The sequence below is a fragment of the Mesoplodon mirus genome (genome assembly GCF_964341445.2).
Source record: "Mesoplodon mirus genome assembly, chromosome: 7".
Lineage (NCBI taxonomy): Eukaryota > Metazoa > Chordata > Mammalia > Artiodactyla > Ziphiidae > Mesoplodon > Mesoplodon mirus.
Genome location: NC_138983.1, coordinates 108,239,762 through 108,259,613, shown reverse-complemented (window position 1 = coordinate 108,259,613; position 19,852 = coordinate 108,239,762). Strand labels below are relative to the sequence as shown.

Here is a 19,852-nt window from a genome sequence, read left to right as displayed (position 1 = left end):
AATCATTTCCACTAAGATCAGGAACAAGACAAGGCTGCCCACTCTCACCACTCTTATTCAACTTAGTTTTGGAAGTTTTAGCCACAGCAATCAGAGAAGGAAAGGAAATAAAAGGAATCCAAATTGGAAAAAAGAAAACTGTCACTGTTTGCAGATGACATGATACTATACATAGAGAATCCTAAAGATGCTACCAGAAAACTACTAGAGCTAATCAATGAATTTGATAAAGTAGCAGGATACAAAATTAATGCACAGAAATCTCTGGCATTCCTATATGCTAATGATGAAAAATCTGAAAGTGAAATCAAGAAAACAGTCCCATTTACAATTGCAGCAAAAAGGAATAAAATATCTAGGAATAAACCTACCTCAGGAGACAGAAGACCTGTATGCAGAAAATTATAAGACACTGATGAAAGAAATTAAAATGATACAAATAGATGGAGAGATATACCATGCTCCTGGATTGGAAGAATCAATATTGTGGAAATGACTCTACTACCCAAAGCAATCTACAGATTCAATGCAATCCCTATCAAACTACCACTGGAATTTTTCACGGAACTAGAACAAAAAATATTAAAATTCGTATGGAGACACCAAAGACCCAGAATAGCCAAAGCAGTCTTCAGGGAAAAAAAATGGAACTGGAGGAATCAGGCACCCTGACTTCAGACTATACTACAAAGCTACAGTAATCAAGGCAATATGGTCCTGGCACAAAAACAGAAAGATAGATCAATGGAACAGGATAGAAAGCCCAGAGATAAACCCATGCACATATGGTTACCTTATCTTTGATAAAGGAGGCAGGAATGTACAGTGGAGAAAGGACAGCCTCTTCAATAAGTGGTGCTGGGAAAACTGGACAGGGACATGTAAAAGTATGAGATTAGATCATTCCCTAACACCATACACAAAAATAAACTCAAAATGGATTAAAGACCTAAATGTAAGGCCAGAAACTATCAAACTCTTAGAGCAAAACATAGGCAGAACCCTCTATGACATAAATCACAGCAAGATCCTTTTGGACCCACCTCCTAGAGAAATGGAAACAAAAACAAAGATAAACAAATGGGACCTAATGAAACTCCAAAGCTTTTGCAGAGCAAAGGAAACCATAAACAAGACCAAAAGACAACCCTCAGAATGGGAGAAAATATTTGCAAATGAAGCAACTGACAAAGGATTAATCTCCAAAATTTATAAACAGCTCAAGCAGCTCAATATTAAACAAACAAACCCAAAAATGAGCAAAAGACTGAAATAGACATTTCTCCAAAGAAGACATACAGATGGCCAAGTAACATGTTAAAAGCTGCTCAATATCACTAATTATTAGAGAAATGTAAAACAAAACTACAGTGAGATATCATCTCACACCAGTCAGAATGACCATCATCAAGAATCTAGAAACAATAAATGCTGGAGAGGGTGTGGAGAAAAGGGAACACTCTTGCACTTCTGGTGGGAATGTGAATTGGTACAGCTGCTATGGAGAACAGTATGTAGGTTCCTTAAAAAACTAAAAATAGAACTACCATATGACCCAGCAATCCCACTACTAGGCATATACCCTGAGAAAACCATAATTCAAAAAGAGACATGTACCAAAATGTTCATTGCAGTTCTATTCACAATAGCCCAGAGATGGAAACAACCTAAGTGTCCATTACCAGATGAATGGATAAAGAAGATGTGGCACATATATACAATGGAATATTACACAGCCATAAAAAGAAACGAAACTGAGCTATTTGTAATGAGGTGGATAGACCTAGGGTCTGTCATACAGAGTGAAGTAAGTCAGAAAGGGAAAGACAAATACCGTATGCTAACACATATATATGGAATTTAAGAAAAAAAAATGTCATGAAGAACCTTGGGGTAAAACGGGAATAAAGACACAGACCTACTGAGAATGGACTTGAGGATATGGGGAGGAGGAAGGGTAAGCTGTGACAAAGCGAAAGAGAGGCATGGACATATATACAGTACCAAATGTAAGGTAGATAGATAGTGGGAAGCAGCCGCATAGCACAGGGAGATCAGCTCAGTGCTTTGTGACTGCCTGGAGGGCTGGAATAGGGTGGGTGGGAGGGAGGAGATGCAAGAGGGAAGGGATGTGGGATCAGATGTATATGTATGACTGATTCACTTTGTTATAAAGCAGAAACTAATAAAAAACATCTCTCAAGTACAATTCTTTTTTTTTTAAGTTATTTAGTTTTGGCTGTGTTGGGTCTTCGTTGCTGCACACAGTCTTTCTCTAGTTGCAGCACATGGGCTTCTCATTGCAGTGGCTTCTCTTGTTGTGGAGCATGGGCTCTAGGCACATGGGCTTCAGTAGTTGTATCATGCAGGCTCAGTAGTTGTGGCTCATGGGCTCTAGAGTGCAGGCCCAGTAGTTGTGGCGCACGCACATTGTTGCTCCCCGGAATGTGGGATCTTCCCAGACCAGGGATCGAACTGGTGTCCCCTGCATTGGCAGATGGATTCTTAACCACTGCATCACCAGGGAAGCCCCTACAATTCTTTTTCTCTATTTTATCTTCCTGAGGGAGATACTGATTCCTTATATCCTCTTTATGAATGTTAATGGCCAGCCAATTTCTGATCCCTCAATCAACTTCCAGTGGAAGATGTTATTCTATGAAACTCCAGGGAGATTCATCCAAAATAAAGCTGTTGGATGAGTCTAAAATAATCCAAGTAAAAAGCTCAGTCATTTTGGAATTATCTCTTGTGTTATGCTCTTCATGACTTGTACTCTATACTAATATTCCTAATCACTGAGATACTTGAATGCATCCAGAAAAAGAGTTGCTATGATAAAAATGGAAATTACTCTTAGCAACTGAAAAGTGGTATGGTAAGTTGAGAGGATCATTAGTTTTAGAATCAGAAGACCTAGTTGTGCCTCTATAGCATGTTAGCTGTGAGGCCTGGTGCAGGTATGTGGTTTTTCTGGTGAGACAGATTAAGTGGTCCTAAGACAGCTCTAGAAAAGTTAGAAATATGATGCCTGTTAACTGTGAATCCAAATGTGAATAATAAATTGGTCTGGTGTCCCTAGAAATAGATAACAATTCTGAGTGCAAAAGTAAATAATTAAATAAAACACTCCTTTCCATACTTGGCACTATGGAAGAATGCTGAAAATATAAAGAGCATCAAATGATGAAGCATCAGATAATTAGCCTGGCCAGCATGCCTACATGTCTTGGTCTAACCTGTCCCTGCAGAGTCTCATTTTCCCATCTATAAATTGATAACAGTCTACGTGATCTTTAAGGTTCTTTCAGCACCCATTTCCTTTGGGTACCATCGGAAATGAGGATGCATCCTTGGTTTCAACAATACTGAAGCAACCAGTAGCTCACAAGGGTAATTTTCTTGAATCCATAACATACCACTTTCCTATGATATCTAAACATTTATTGATTCCTAGACCCAGTGACTAACTCCTTTCCCCAGATCTTCCATCAATCTAATAATTAAGTAATTTGAGTTTGATTTGATAGGCAAATACCCCACAACTCCAATTTATTTTTAATTCCTACAGCCCTTAGTGACTGGCAGTTCCAAATAAACAGTATTAATAAATCATCAGTCTGTAACTAAAGAGCTGTTTTTTTGAGGAACCTTTGCCAGTTGCAGACTGTGGGAAGTCTCAGGGGAATATTTATCACTCTCACGGTTACAATGGGCCATAAGAGCAGCCATATGAGACAGCTTGGCTACGACCAAGGAAAATGAAACATAAACTACAGCAAAAATGACTTTATGAATTGGTAGCTGGTGCTTTGTTATTTGAAATAAACATACAAAAAGAGAAAAAAAAATACTTAATGTCCTGGTTCCCTAATAGGCATTTGATGGAGTGTAACAAAAGATGATTTGTAAATGTTATCTGAAAGAGAGATAAGCAGGAACTAAAAAGGGCAGGAAATTGAATGTGTTCTTCCCTCCCACCTCACCACCAGGTTTCAGATGAGTCTGGAAAGGTCATTCATATAATTATTACAGTAACTGGTTCAAGGCCTTTTGAGCACAGCTGATCTGATTGTGTGTTAATGGCTGCAAAATCAAGATAAGGAACAGGTAAAGTAAAGGAAAAAAATCTGCTTGTAAGATTGTCATAGTAGATAAACTGATGTTGTTTTATAGCATATGGCTTTTTTATTACAGAACAACCCCAAGTTTGCCCTTGTGTAAGGTGTCATTTAAGCATCAGTGACCAAATTTTACTTCTTTGTTGTTGGTGGCCCTGTGACATATCTAGTGATCTTTCTGGGGTCTGGAAAAGGTCATATGGTGAAATGAAACCTGACAGAAAACTGTAGCTAATATAAAGTGGTCTGAATTTTCAGGGCCAAGCCATGTGAAAGGCATCTGGAGACTTCTGTCTGACCAAACCAAGGCAATAATATACATCCTTTTACAAATAATTGACCACATTTCTCATATCTGAATTCATTTCAATAAACATATTCAACACTTGCTGCATATAAGAATACTCTAGGGATCCAAAAATTTAGCACAGTAGACAGATACACACAGCTGGCCCAATGGGGCAGGTGAACTAGTGAAATATGGGTGCTCATTGGTTCCAAAGAAAAGATATTGAATCTCGAGTAAAACAGGTGGGAATTAATAGAGAAGTGGCATTTGACCTAAACCTAAACCCTGAAGACTGAACAAGTTGTGAGGGCAGCGTATTTTAGACTGAAGTATCCGAGTTACAGGACCACATAGGCAGGAAAGCATGTGGGCATAAGATGCAGGAAAGCATGTGGGCATAAGATACAAGAAGGGGTGTCTGTGATTGATTAAAAGATGCATTTGAGGGGCTTCCTTGGTGGCACAGTGGTTGAGAGTCCACCTGCCGATGCAGGTGACACGGGTTTGTGCCCCGGTCCAGGAAGATCCCACATGCAGTACAGTGGCTAGGCCCGTGAGCCATGGCTGCTGAGCCTGCACATCCGGAGCCTGTGCTCCGCAATGGGAGAGACCACAACAGTGAGAGGGAGTACTGCAAAAAAAAAAAAAAAAAGATGAGTTTGAAAATGTAAAGTGGAATTTGTGCTGGTTATTAAATTACCATCTCTCAGCTTCACTCTTCTTACTCTGCTTTGTGATACAAGGGCTAGGATTCTGGAAACCACATTTATGCACTGCCAAGAGGGGTGCACTGGAGAGAGGCTGCAAGAATAGAGGAGGGAGTAGGGATGTACTCATTGTTGCTCACTGTCTGCTTGAGATTCCTGTGAATGGCATCTCAGTGGGGCATTCTTCCCAAAGCAGCAAAGGAACCAATTTTAGTTTTTCCAACACTTGTAGTTCGAGCTGTATCACACCGCCACCTCGGAAAACTTAGCACCAGCCAGCTTGCTGGTGCTCACTCCTCAGAGGGCTGAGTTCCAGAGGAGTGCCTCCAAACTTCTAAGTTTTAATGATTCCAACTCTTCCTTTTTTTTTCCTTCTGCCCAAGAGATGGTAGCTACTTCTTGCACTTACTAACTCTCCATATTTTAAAGTTCTTGTTTTGCTCTGTGTGACCTTGCTAACAACTTATATAGACTATTCTTAAACACTGAGTACCATCAGTTGAAAATATCACCAACTTTCTGGGTTTTCTTTTTTACTGCATTTTTGTTTTTAAAAAAGTTTTATTTTATATTGGAGTTTAGTTAATTTACAATGTTGTGTTAGTTTCAGGTGTACAGCAAAGTGATTCAGTTATACATATACATATATCTATTCTTTATCAGATTATTTTCCCATATAGGTTATTACAGAATATTGATTATAGTTCCCTGTGCTGTACAGTAGGTTCTTGTTGATTATCTATTTTCTATATAGTAGTGTGTACATGTTAATCCCAAACTCCTAATTTATCCCTCCTCCCAACTTTCCTCTTTAGTAACTATAAGTTTATTTTCTAAGTCTGTGGATCTGTTTCTGTTTTGTAAATAAGTTCATTTGTATCACTTTTTTAGATTCCACATATAAGTGATATCATAGGGTATTTGTCTTTCTCTGTCTGACTTACTTCACTTAGTATGATAATCTCTAGGCAGACCACATTCAGAGAGAACCACTGAAATGAAATATTTGTTAGGGTCCTAAGAGATTCCTTACTTGCATTGTCCTTTGACCTCTTATCTCTCATTTCCTTTCAAGAATTTTGTGTCCGGTGTTTAAAAGCCAACTTGGGAAATATCAAAGACACCCTTTCTTCCCAAACTAAAATCACTGAGCTGAATGCTGAGTAAAAACAGACAACACTCTTACTTTCTATTTCCTGCACATACCACCAACCACTTTAAAACGTTTCATAATAATATAGTTGCAAAAAGGCAGCTAATTAAGTCTGCCTGACTCTAGCCTTCTACTCTTAATATTCAGCCCCAATGGGTGGATGAGTGGCCACCAAAAGAGAATGTTTAAAAATGTTCATTTCCAACCTGACCCAGACCATTTCTCTCCTTTCAGAAAACATTACCTCTAAATTATTAGAAGACAAATGGATCTTACTATATTATTCTAACAGTATGGGGAGAAAAGCTTCTACTGCCTCTGCAGACAACCCATTTTTCCTCTAACAACTTTTTTTGAGAACTTCTACATTATACCCAATCTAATTCCGCTAGTTTATTCCCATAATGTTGGAATTTCACCCTCTTCCCACTTTGTTGAAACTGGAGAACAGCTTGTAGGTGATCCCTTGATAATAACGTTTTATATGTCTAAAACAGCCTTTTCTTCCAAAGTAATTAATCCACCTCCCCTTTTTTACACTTTGCTGTATTTCCCAAGCCTTTACACACCTTTGTTTCCTGATGGATCCTTGTTAAGCATTTCCCATTTTTCTGGGGAATTTATATTCGGTTGGCCAAAGAGTTCATTCAGTTTTTTCTGTAAGATGGCACCAGTAGCACTTAGTTATCTTTAACTTCATTTGAAACAATTTCGTAGATTGTATTGACAGCTGTTATATCAGCATGGATTTAAAAAAAAAACATCAAAATTGGTGAATTTTTGTGTAGCCATTTTAATTTTGAAGATTGAAGAAAAAGGCAACATTTTAAGCATATTATGCTTCATTATTCCAAGAAAGGTAAAAACGCAATTGAAATGCAAAAAAAAAAAAAAATTATGCAGTGTATGGAGAAAGTGCTGTGACTGATCGAACATGTCAAAAGTGGTTTGTAAAGTTTTGTGTTGAAGATTTCTCACTGGAGGATGTTCCACGGTCGGGTAGACAAGTTGAAGTTGATAGTGATCAAATCGAGTCATTAATTGAGAACAATCAACATTATACCAATCAAACATTGAAAATCATTTGCATCAGCCTGGTTACTTTAATTGCTTTGATGCTTGTGTTCCATATAAGTCAAGCAAAAAAAATTTTCTTGACGGCATCTCCACATGTGATTTTCTACTTAAATGTAATGAAAACGCTCCGTTTTTAAAACAAATTGTGACGGGTGATGAAAAGTGGATACTGTACAATAATTCAGAACGGAAGAGATCATGGTGCAAGTGAAATGCAACACCACCAACCACACCAAACTCTGATCTTCATCCAAAGAAGGTGATGTTGTGTATGTGGTGGAATTGGAAGGAAGTCCTCTGTTATGAGCTCCGCCTGGAAAACCAAATTTAATTCCAACAAGTACTGCTCCCAATTAGACCAACTGAAAGCAGCCCTTGATGAAAAGTGTCCGGAATTAGTCCACAGAAAACCCATAATGTTCCATCTGGATAATCCGAGACCGCATGTTTATGTGATGACCAGGCAAAAACTGTTAAAGCTTGGCTAGGAAGTTCTGATCACCCACCGTATTCACCAGACATTGCACCTTTGGATTTCCATTTATTTTGGTCTTTACAAAATTCTCTTCCAGGGAAATTTCAATTCCCTGGAAGACTGTAAAAGGCACCTGGAAGAGTTCTTTGCTCAAAAAGGTAAAAAGTTTTGGGAAGGTGGTATTATGAAATTGCCTGAAAAATGGCAGAAGGTAGTGGAATAAAAGGGTGAATATTTTGTTCAACAAAGTTCTTAGTAAAAATGAAAAATGTGTCTTTTATTTTTACTTAAAAACCGAAGACATTTTTTGGCCAACCCTATACCATTGCAGAATTGACTGATACTAAACATAGCATGTGACAGTCACTTTATGCATTCTTTCTGTACTCAGTGTTGTGTAAGTCTATTTCCAGAGAGATTTCTTAGGGTGTAACCAGAACATTCCTTTTGTATTCTGCTGCAGTAGCTTAAAGAGAAACCATTTGATTTTTTCTAAATTCAGATTTAATTTAGAGAGATTTCTTTAGAATAAAACTTTCAGCTTACAACTTTCCTGTTGACTTTTTATTAACTTCAAATTTGGCAGGTTGCTGAACTTGTGTGATATTAAGACATAGTAAAATTTGATAATCTAAAACCACTTGCCTTCTGCTATTCTCCTTTAAGAATACAGAAAAAATATCCATTCATATATTTTTAAATTATCTGTGCAACTATGACTGCATTAATTTACATCCTTTAAGTTACAAGAACTGAATGCCTTTAGGGACAGATTATATATAGAGGTAAATGTACTTTTCAAAAGGAGTAAAAAAAAAAAAACAAACATTTTGTGAGCAATGGAAGTATATTTTGACATGTGAAAATAAAGGCTATTATTTATTATTTATTATCTGTTAATAAAGAAATGATTGGATTAAGTAGACACAGTATTCTCTGAGTTCACTTATTCCTTCAACAAATATTTCCTAAGTGCTCTGTGCCAAGCACTCTGGTAGGCACTAGGAACATACAAGTGAAGAATGCAGTCATGACTTCTGCCCTCATGGAGCTTAAAACTTAACGATGGCCACTTGCTTGTTATTCTGTTTGCCTCCCTTGCCTGTCACCCTCCTCTTCCCCCAGACTCTCTGTCTTCTTTTCTGTACTATCAACTGCATCCTCTGGGCTTGCAAGCTGGCTTCTGGTTGCCTTTAGCCATGAGAGCCACCAGAGGCGATCAGAAGACATGGGGAAAAAGTCAGGAAATGAATTTCAATTTATGCCTTTACTAAACTCTTTTGAGCCATCGGAGTCTTTCTGGCTGGATTCCTGACTGATACGGTGAATATATATATATATATATATATATATATATATATATATATATATATATATATTTAATTTTATGTAGAGAAACACATATGTAAATATTTTCGGACTGTATTAAAAATTATGAAGAAACAAATACAAGTATTGAGATATGGTGTAATGGGTGTGAATTAAACAAAGTATTACAGATGAACTCTTAGAGGGTGATATTTAAGTTGAGGTCAGAGGATAAGTGGGAGCCAGCATAGAAAGAATGGGAAAGATGGTCTTGATGGAGGAAACAGCAAGTGCAAGGCCCATAAGATAGAAAAGAGCTTGACGTGCTCTGTGCCAGAATTTGGTTATAATATTCTATGAGGAACATTCAGTTAAACCAATCCATGTGGACACACTGAGGGGACAAATCAGCTTGAGTGGCAAGGTGTGGATCAATATCTAGTGACAGATACTGAAGATTTTGGACAGACAAATGTCTGCCAGAGAACCATGTTCTTGTTAAAGTGGGAAGCAGCTCAGGTGAGCTGTGGGAATGAAGCAGATGCTCAGGTATTAATTTGAAATTACTGTGATCATGTTGGGATGCAATGACGATATACTCCACATGATAAGGTGCTGTAAAGAAATTAACACATGTAAAGATGTTATTTCTTTGATCTTATTTACTTTCATCAGAGTGGTAAGTTAGTCTTTAGGTACAGATAAATCCCTTCGTAACATGATTTTTTATTTCATAATTGTGACACTTCACATAAAGAATATCAAATGGGCAGCAGAGACCTTCTTGACAGGCTGTGTGTTTTGTTCATCTTCCTATTTATTTATTTATCTTCATGAGGGGAGAGGGAGTAGCAAAGAAGGAGTGGAGAAGTTGAAGAAAATAAAGTATTAAAAGAACTTAATTTGACAGTTGGATCCTACCTAGAATGAAAGGGACATTAAGGATCAATTTACTAAGCATATTTCAAGACTTCCAAAAGCAAACACATCAAACTTATTAAATAAGCCTGCTTGGGGAAATTTCCCATATTGCTTTTTCTCCATGAATCTAGTTCTCTAATTTGTTTTACAGTACGTCCTCCTTTTGTTTGCGGCTTTAGTGCAAATTCTGGCATTTAAGAATTATTTAACTGTAGGATATACTAAAACCTTTGACATCAAGCAAAATAATTATTTTTGTATTTTTCAGAATTGATCAGTTCACTTGGGACATTTTCAGGCATACATGGTACCACAAGATGGGCAAATGGTGAAAAACATTACTTTTAAGGTATTATTTAATCTCGTGCATTTAACTAATATATATGAGTTTGGAAATCTTCCTCAGATATCTGCCAAGAAACTCCTGGATGAATTTTAAATTATTGAAATATGTTTCTACTTACAGGCATCTTTTTCTGGACCACTCAACACTTTTAATAGACCACACAACAATTTATTTTGTTTTTAGTTTATTATGATCTTGCTCCTACTCAGATTTAAACAGAATTGCACATATATTATTTCAATCAGTCCTAATATTAGAAAACATGGTGATTACTATTGTCATGCCCTAAACCTCCTCTTACTAGCTGAATTTTTCATATTTACTAATATTTTTCTCACCCATAGACTACACCTACTTCAAACACATTTATAGAGCATGTTTTATCTCCAAGTAGTTTATAGTTATGCTGTGGGAGTTAGCTCACCACAACTGAGGTTGAATGATTAGTAACTCTGATAGTGATGCATTTATGCAAATTATAATTATAGAGTATAGAAAGGACTCTGAGGTCTTATCACACTAAAAAAAACAAAACTATAATACTCTATTTAAAATAAATCATAATAGTCTAATCAAATATAATCAAAATCTCACTCCTGTTCCTATACCCAATATTTATACTTTAAATATCATTGACAAGTGATTATATATTGTGAGATTTAAAACCTCAGAAATAGAATCATTAATCATAGAAGGCATTAGAGTGTGATGTAAATCATCTTTCTGATTTGGGGAATGATTGCATATTATACATATTGACAGCTGGTGCTATCATGTTATCATTATTTCAGGAGAGACTGAAGTAATCAATTGCATCAGTGTAATTATTTATGATTTTTATACTCTTGTCTTATTATATCTTATCAGAATCTATATCCTTTACATAAGGAGGGGATAGCACCATATCCCCTTTTTATTTCACTTCATTTTATTTCATCATTGCTGAAGGAAATTTAAGAATGACACTGAAATTTTAAGACAAGTAAGCAAAGAGATATAAAGCTCTTATTTTATTTAAAGACTTTTCCTTTATGTTAAAATAGCAAAACTATATACATTATTGTTCATAGAAATAACCAGAAAGATGAAAATTGGTTACTTTGTCAATTCCCATTTGCCCCTTTTTTTTTTTTTTTTTTTGGTATGCTGACCTCTCACTGTGTGGCCTCTCCCGTTGTGGAGCACAGGCTCTGGATGCGCAGGCTCAGGGGCCATGGCTCACAGGCCTAGGCGCTCCGCAGCATGTGGGATCTTCCCGGACTGGGAAGATCCTGGTCCCCTGCATCGGCAGGTGGACTCTCAACCACTGCACCACCAGAGAAGCCCCCATTTGCCCTTCTTTTATAAAATGAATAACCACCAAGGGGCTTCAAGGTTTCACTCAAGGAAAATAAAACCTAGCAAAATAAGTGATCAAAAAATAAGATATGTCACATCTTAATAAAAAAAATTGTGTCTAATTATAGAAGGATATGTACTTACTTGCCAAGTGCAAAGCATTCCATCTTAACAGTTGTTCCCTTAGCAGCTGTAACTGTGAAAGCGAAATGGACCTCAATTTTCGGCTCATATTCTCCCATCACACCTGGTAAATAAAGAATATTCTTTAAACATAAAATGAATGTCACAATTTCTCTCCAGTCCTGTAGATGTTACATTGGAAAACACTGTGATGTCCATATCTGTTTGAAAACTGCTAAACTTTTGATGTACTGAAATAAGAAGTACTCATAGACTGGATCATTATGATGAAATCTTAATCTTCCCTTAAGGATTGGATTGCATGTATATTCAATACCATTTAAAATAATAATTATTGGGGCTTCCCTGGTGGCGCAGTGGTCGAGAGTCCGCCTGCCGATGCAGGGGATGTGGGTTTGTGCCCCGGTTCGGGAGGATCCCACATGCTGCTGAGCGGCTGGGCCCGTGAGCCATAGCCACTGAAACTGTGCGTCCCGAGCCTGTGCTCCGCAACGGGAGAGGCCACAACAGTGAGAGGCCCGCATACCGCAAAAAATAAATAAATAAATAAATAAATTAAATAAAATAGTAATTATTGAAAGTGTTATTCAACACTGGTAGTTTAGCTACTGATTATATTTCAGATGAAATAAATAACTATTAACAAATCCTATGGTAAATAATGGTGTTGATTTTTTTTTTTCTTAATAAGTAAAGGTCTCGGAACTTTCTTTGTCATTTTCAGATAAATGAATGCTTATTTGTTAAGTCAACATATATTTATTGAATATCTATAATATGCATGCATTTTGCTAGGCATTGTGGGAGTTACAAAGATAAGTTAGCGATGGATTGTGCTCTCAAGCACTCAACAAGTGTATTCTTAAAGAAACAGCGTATACTCAAGGATGGGAGAAGAGCTATATATCAAAATCACTGTAATGTAAGATAGAAAGTGATGAGTTCCCTGCCCTGAATGAGGTATCCTTAAAGTATTATGTGCATTTGAGAGAATTATAAGAATAGTTAGAATTTGTATAAGTGAGAGAAAGAAGAAAGTAAATGGAACTGCAGGAACAAAGACAAAGAGATAGGAAACCACCAGAAATAGGAATATTATTTTTTTCTGGCTTCTTGGTATGTGAAGGGAAATCATACTAGGCAAATTTGGAAATATAAATGGACTCCAAAAAATAGAGGGCCTTGATTATCAGAGCAAGACATTCAAATTTTAATCTGTAAGTAATTTGGAGCATTTGGAATTTCGAATAGGAGACTGGCATTTTGTTGAGATGTATATACTGGAATTGGAGCAGAGACCAGTAAATCAATTATATTATTTCAATAATGGAAGTTAGAAATAATGAAAACCTAGACTTAAATTATACATCAAAAAAAGAGAAGAGGGGGGCTTCCCTGGTGGCACAGTGGTTGAGAGTCTGCCTGCCGATGCAGGGGACACGGGTTCGTGCCCTGGTCCAGGAAGATCCCACATGCCACGGAGCGGCTGGGCCCATGAGCCATGGCCGCTGAGCCTGCGCGTCCGGAGCCTGTGCTCCGCAATGGGAGAGGCCACAACAGTGAAAGGCCCACGTAAAAAAAAAAAAAAAAAAAAAAAAGAGAAGAGGCATTAGAATGAGAAAAAACAAGAAAGACTTGAACTTTGCACATAATAGGGGTACTGGAGATAAGGTTGTGGGCCTCATCAATAACAACAGTAAGATTTCTAGCTTGAGAGAGTGGTGCAGTGATGTAAGTGAAAGAAAAGCATGCAGCTATGGTGGGAAACTTGATGATTTCTATTTTGGGAGTGTTGTCTTTGATCCTATAAGATATTTAGAATGCAGTGAGAGGATGAAACGGGAGATGAGTTCTGAACAGGTGACATATACTTAATATCATCACTCACAGGTGGCATTTAAAGCCATAAGATTGCAGATGGCTTTCACCTATCAAAAAAAACAATACACTATAACTGAGTCATTTTGCTGTATGGCAGAAATTAGCACAACATTGTAAATCAACTATACTTCAATTTTAAAAAAATCATACACTAGTGATGCCTGGTGAATTCCAGTGCTTGTGTCCTCAGGCAGCCCTGGAGCTAATTTCCCCCAGAAAATAATTTTTAGCAGATCCCTATGTGTAAAGTACCACAGAGGACACAATTGTGATTGAGCACAGATGCTTCTCTGAGGACCTTGTGTGTGTGTGTTTGGGGGTGTCTCTGTATAGGGGCACATGTGCACATAGAGATCTGTGTATGTGTATAGCTCTATGTGTAATTCCTTGGTGTGTGTGTGTGGGATCAGGAGGGAGACAGGAGGAAGAAACCCAGACAGAGGAAGAAGTAAATGTCATAAGAGATGAAGGCAAGATGCACTGGGCATGCAAAGGGAGAAATGGTTAACTTTGGCAAAGAAAACCCTTATGTGTTCATTTATTATTAATACTATTATTTTAAATTTTGATTTGAGATGGTCCTTGAAGGAATAAAGAATATAGACAACTTTAGATGGAAAATGTTTAAGTTCACTGAGGACTAGAATATTATCTTTGCTTTGTTGTTGTTTTTTCCCTAGTTTTTTTTTTTTTTTTTCCTTGCGGTATGCGGGCCCCCCACTGCCGCAGCCCCTCCCGCCGTGGTGCACAGGCTCCAGATGCGCAGGCCCAGCGGCCATAGCCCACGGGCCCAGCCGCTCCGCGGCACATGGGATCCTCCCGGACCGGGGCACGAACCCGTATCCCCCGCACCGGCAGGCGGACCCCCAACCACTGCGCCACCAGGGAGGCCCTTTCCCTAGTTTTTTGCAAAGCAATCATAAATATTATTGATGTTTTCATCAGAGATTGGGCTTGTGGACACTAGCTCTGCTCATGACTAGCCTACAGAACCTCTGACAGGTCAGTGATCTCTGTGTCTCATTTTCTAATCTGAAAACTGAGGAAATAGATGAAAACTACCATTAATGTAATATCCTGCTCTGTCAGGCAAACTAACTCCCTTGATTCCTTCCAAGTCTAATGTTCACCAAGCACCAAGTTCCTGATACACAGCAAGTGAATTGAGTGGTTAGTACTACAGTATTACTTAAAACAGTTATTTAAGCACTTCTCTATCTCTTTCTCAATATTGTTTTACTCTTCTACTTTTTTTCCTATATCCTTCTGCCCCGCCCATATATTTTCCAACTTCCTGTTTTTTGTTTTTTTTGTGTGTGTGGTACGCGGGCCTCTCACTGTTGTGGCCTCTCCCATTGTGGAGCACAGGCTCCGGACGTTCAGGCTCAGCGGCCATGGCCCAAGGGCCCAGCGGCTCCGCGGCATGTGGGATCCTCCCAGACCAGGGCACGAACCCGTGTCCCCTGCTTCGGCAGGCGGACTCTCAACCACTGCGCCACCAGGGAAGCCCCAACTTCCTTTTTTTTTTAAAATATATTTTTATCCTGTATATCTCCTGAATGACAGTATTTGGCCTGCTAGTGTTGCCAGGCTGAGTGTATCCAATGATAAGGAATTTATCTTTAATGCTCTCTTACTTGAAAGCCCCCATATAAGGACTTCTAGGCATCTTGTTCAGTGGCTACCTTGACTGCCCACCTGAAGCAGTACCTGAAGTCAGCTTCTGATCTCCTCATCCACTCTTAACATTGATTCTGTAGTATTCTTGTTCCTGTCTGCCTGTTAACCTGATGATTTAATAATACATGGTTTATCATGATGCTTATTAAGCTTAAGCTTATTAAACATAATGCCTTACTTGCATAGGTCCCTGTGAGTGTTGGCAGTTGTTGAGTTCTGTAGAATGTTGTAGAAAGGCAGTGAAAGTCAGGCTGAATTTAGAAAATGTTTCTATATAATCATTTCTAGTAAATTGTTTAAAGACATCTCAGAAGAGAAGAACCTGAATCTCCAAACTCCAGTAATTTGTTTTGATTATTTTTTTTTCCTAACCTAACTAAAAATTCCCATTAGAATCCACTTTTATATTAATACTTTTGTATTCTTTATATTAAAGAAGGTCCAATAATTGTATAACATTTAAAGCCCTTCAAAACCTGGATCTGCCTCAAAACAATACCAAGATATTACTGATATTAGGGGCTAATAGGAGCCAGACCAATATCTTCTCTCAAATTCCCTTCCAGATAATGTTTGTGAATTGCAAAAAAGACATTCTATTATAGCTTTAATTCTTAAGGATGATTCAAAGGAAAGGCATTCCTGGTAGGGTTTAGGAAGTAATTTTTGACCAAAACTTACTGGTGCTACTTAAATGTTTCCTGTATATCTGAAGATACTGTTAAGCCTCACTCCAGGGCCAAAGAGGTTTGCTAATATCTGAACTGGATACTAAAAATAAAATTAAAAGGTTTAAGTACAAGTCTTCAAATTATATTACTACACTGTAAGAAATAACTAGTTCTTTTAAATTCTACTCTCATAGTGGTGATATAAGGACAGATTAGAAAGCTCCTTAGGTATGTCTTGTTCTTTAAACACATGATTACATTCAGGGATTAAGTTTTGCTTTGTCTTTCATGGGATAATTATGTTACAGCTAAAGTTCAGTTTAGCTTAGAGAGGGCAGACAGCATGCAGAAGAACTACAATCCTGCAGCCTGTGGAATGAAAACCACATTCATAGAAAGATAGACAAAATGAAAAGGAAGAGGACTGTGTATCAGATGAAGGAACAAGATAAAACCCCAGAAAAACAACTAAATGAAGTGGAGAGAGGCAACCATCCAGAAAAAGAATTCAGAATAATGACAGTGAATATGATCCAAGACCTCAGAAAAAGAATGGAGGCAAAGATTGAGAAGATGCAATAAATGTTTAACAAACACCTAGAAGAATTAAAGAACAAACATCTAGAAGAATTAAAGAGGAAACAAACAGAGAAGAACAATACAATGATTGAAATGAAAAATACACTAGAAGGAATCTGTAGCAGAATAACTGAGGCAGAAAAACGGATAAGTGACCTGGAAGACAGAATGGTGGAATTCACTGTTGTGGAACACAATAAAGAAAAAAGAAGAAAAAAAAAAATGAAGACAGACTAAGAGACCTCTGGGACAACATTAAATGCACCAACATTCACATTATAGGTGTCCCAGAAGGAGAAGAGAAGATAAAGGACCTGATAAAATATTTGAAGAGATTATAGACAAAAACTTCCCTAACATGTGAGGGGAAGTAGCCACTCAAGTCCAGGAAGCACAGAGAGTCCAAGGCAGGATGAAACCAAAGAGAAATATGCTGAGACACATAGTAATCAAATTGACAAAAATTAAAGACAAAGAAAAATTATTAAAAGCAACAAGGGAAAAATGACACATAACATACAATGGAACTCTCATAAGGTTAACAGCTGATTTCTCAGCAGAAACTCTACAAGCCAAAAGGGAGTGGCACAATATATTTAAAGTGATGAAAGGGAAGAACCTACAACCAAGATTACTCTACCCAGCAAGGATCTCATTCAGATTTGATGGAGAAAACAAAAGCTTTACAGACAAGCGAAAGCTAAGAGAATTCAACACCACCAAACAAGCTCTACAACAAATGCTAAAGGAACTTCTCTAAGTGGGAAACATAAGGGAAGAAAAGGACCTACAGAAACAAACGTAAAACAATTAAAAAAATGGTAATAGGAACATAGATATCGATAATTACTTAAACGTGAATGGATTAAATGCTCCAACCAAAAGACACAGGCTTGCTGAATGGATACAAAAACAAGACCCATATATATGCTGTCTACAAGAGACCCACTTCAGACCTAGGGAAACATACATACTGAAACTGAGGGGATGGGAAAAGATATTCCATGCAAATAGAAATCAAAAGAAAGCTGGAGTAGCAATACTCATATCAGATAAAATAGACTTTAAAATAAAGAATGTTACAAGAGACAAGGAACGGCACTACATAATGATCAAGGGATCAATCCAAGAAGAAGATAGAACAATTATAAATATATATGCACCCAACATAGGAGCACCTCAATACATAAGGCAAATGCTAACAGCTATAAAAGAGGAAATACACAGTAACACTATAATAGTGCGGGACTTTAGCACATCATTTACACCAATGGGCAGATCATCCAGACAGAAAATTAATAAGGTAACACAAGCTTTAAATGACACAATAGACCAGATAGATTTAATTGTTATTTATAAGACATTCCATACAAAAACAGCAGATTACACTTACTTCTCAAGTGCACATGGAACATTCTCCAGGATAAATCACACCTTGGGTCAAAAATCAAGCCTCAATAATTTAAGAAAATTGAAATCATATCATACATTTTTTCCAACCACAATGCTAAGTAGTTAGAAATTAATTACAGGGAAAAAAATGTAAAAAACATAAAAACATGGAGGATAAAATATACGTTACTAAATAACAAAAAGATAACTGAAGAAATCAAAGAGGAATTAAAAAAATACCTAGAGACAAATGACAATGAAAACACGAAGATCCAAAACATATGGAATGCAACAAAAGCAGTTCTAAGAGGGAAGTTTATAGCAATAAAATCCTACCTCAAGAAACAAGAAAAATCTCAAATAAACAATCTAACCTTACACCTGAAGGAACTAGAGAAAGAAGAACAACAAAAAAAGACCCCAGAGTTAGCAGAAGGAAAAAAAAAATCATAAAGATCACAGCAGAAATAAATGAAATAGAAACAAAGAAAACAGTAGCAAAGATCAATAAAACTAATATCTCCTTCTTTGAGAAGATAAACAAAATTGATAAACCTTTAGCCAGACTCATCAAGAAAAAGAGGAATAAGACTCAAATCAATAAAATTAGAAATGAAAATGGAGAAGTTGCAGTGGAAACAGTAGAAATACAAAGCATCATAAGAGACTAATACAAGCAACTCTATGCCAATAAAATTGGCAACCTGGAAGAAATGGACAAATTCTTAGATAGGTATAACCTTCCAAGACTGAAACAGGAAGAAATAGAAAATGTGAACAGACTGATCACAAGTAATGAAATTGAAGCTGTGATTAAAAATGTTCCAACAAACAAAAGTCTAGGAACAGATGGCTTCACAGGTGAATTCTATCAAACATTTAGAAAAGAGCTAACACCTATCCTTCTCAAATTCTTCCAAAAAATTGCAGAGTAAGGAACACTCCCAAACTCATTCTACAAGGCCACCATTATCCTGATATCAAAACCAGGCAAAGATATTACAAAAAAAGAAAATTGCCAACCACTATCACTGATGAACATAGATGCAAACATTCTGAACAAAATACTAGCAAACAGAATCCAACAATATATTAAAAGGATCAGGGCTTCCCTGGTGGCGCAGTGGTTGGGAGTCTGCCTGCCGATGCAGGGGACACGGGTTTGTGCCCTGGTCTGGGAAGATCCCACATGCCGTGGAGTGGCTGGGCCAGTGAGCCATGGCCGCTGAGCCTGCATGTCCAGAGCCTGTGCTCCACAATGGGAGAGGCCACAATAGTGAGAGGCCCACGTACCGCAAAAAAAAAAAAAAAAAAAAAAGGATCATACACCATGATCAAGTGGGATTTATCTCAGAAAAGCAAGGATACTTCAATATATGAAAATCAATCAATGTCATACACCATATTAACAAATTGAAGAATGAAAACCATATGATTATCTCAATAGAAGCAGAAAAAGCTTTGATAAAATTCAAATCCCATTTATGATAAAAACTCTCTAGAAAATCAGCATAGAGAAACCTACCTCAACATAATAAAGACCATATACGACAAACCCACATTCAACATCATTCTCAATGGTGAAAAACTGAAAGCATTTCCTCTAAGATCAGGAAGAAGACAAGGATATTCACTCTCACCACTATTACTTGACATAGTCTTGTGAGTCATAGCCATGGCAATCAGAGAAGAAAAAGAAATAAAAGGAATCCAAACTGCAAAAGAAGTAAAACTGTCACCGTTTGCAGATGATATGGTACTCTACATAGA

At 37.3% G+C, this 19,852-nt stretch overlaps 1 protein-coding gene across 3 annotated transcripts in view; it reads right to left on the bottom strand.

Moving 5' to 3' along the window:
• The window catches only part of CNTN5 (contactin 5), a gene marked incomplete at both ends in the record, with an annotated part of 851,694 nt that overhangs the window by 390,650 nt on the left and 441,192 nt on the right, over window positions 1-19,852 (bottom strand). For all 3 annotated transcript variants that reach the window (XM_082627404.1, XM_082627405.1, XM_082627406.1), the window contains one exon: window positions 11,880-11,982. In XM_082627404.1, the coding sequence (XP_082483530.1) occupies window positions 11,880-11,982 (103 nt within the window). The remainder of the gene's footprint in view (window positions 1-11,879; window positions 11,983-19,852) is intronic.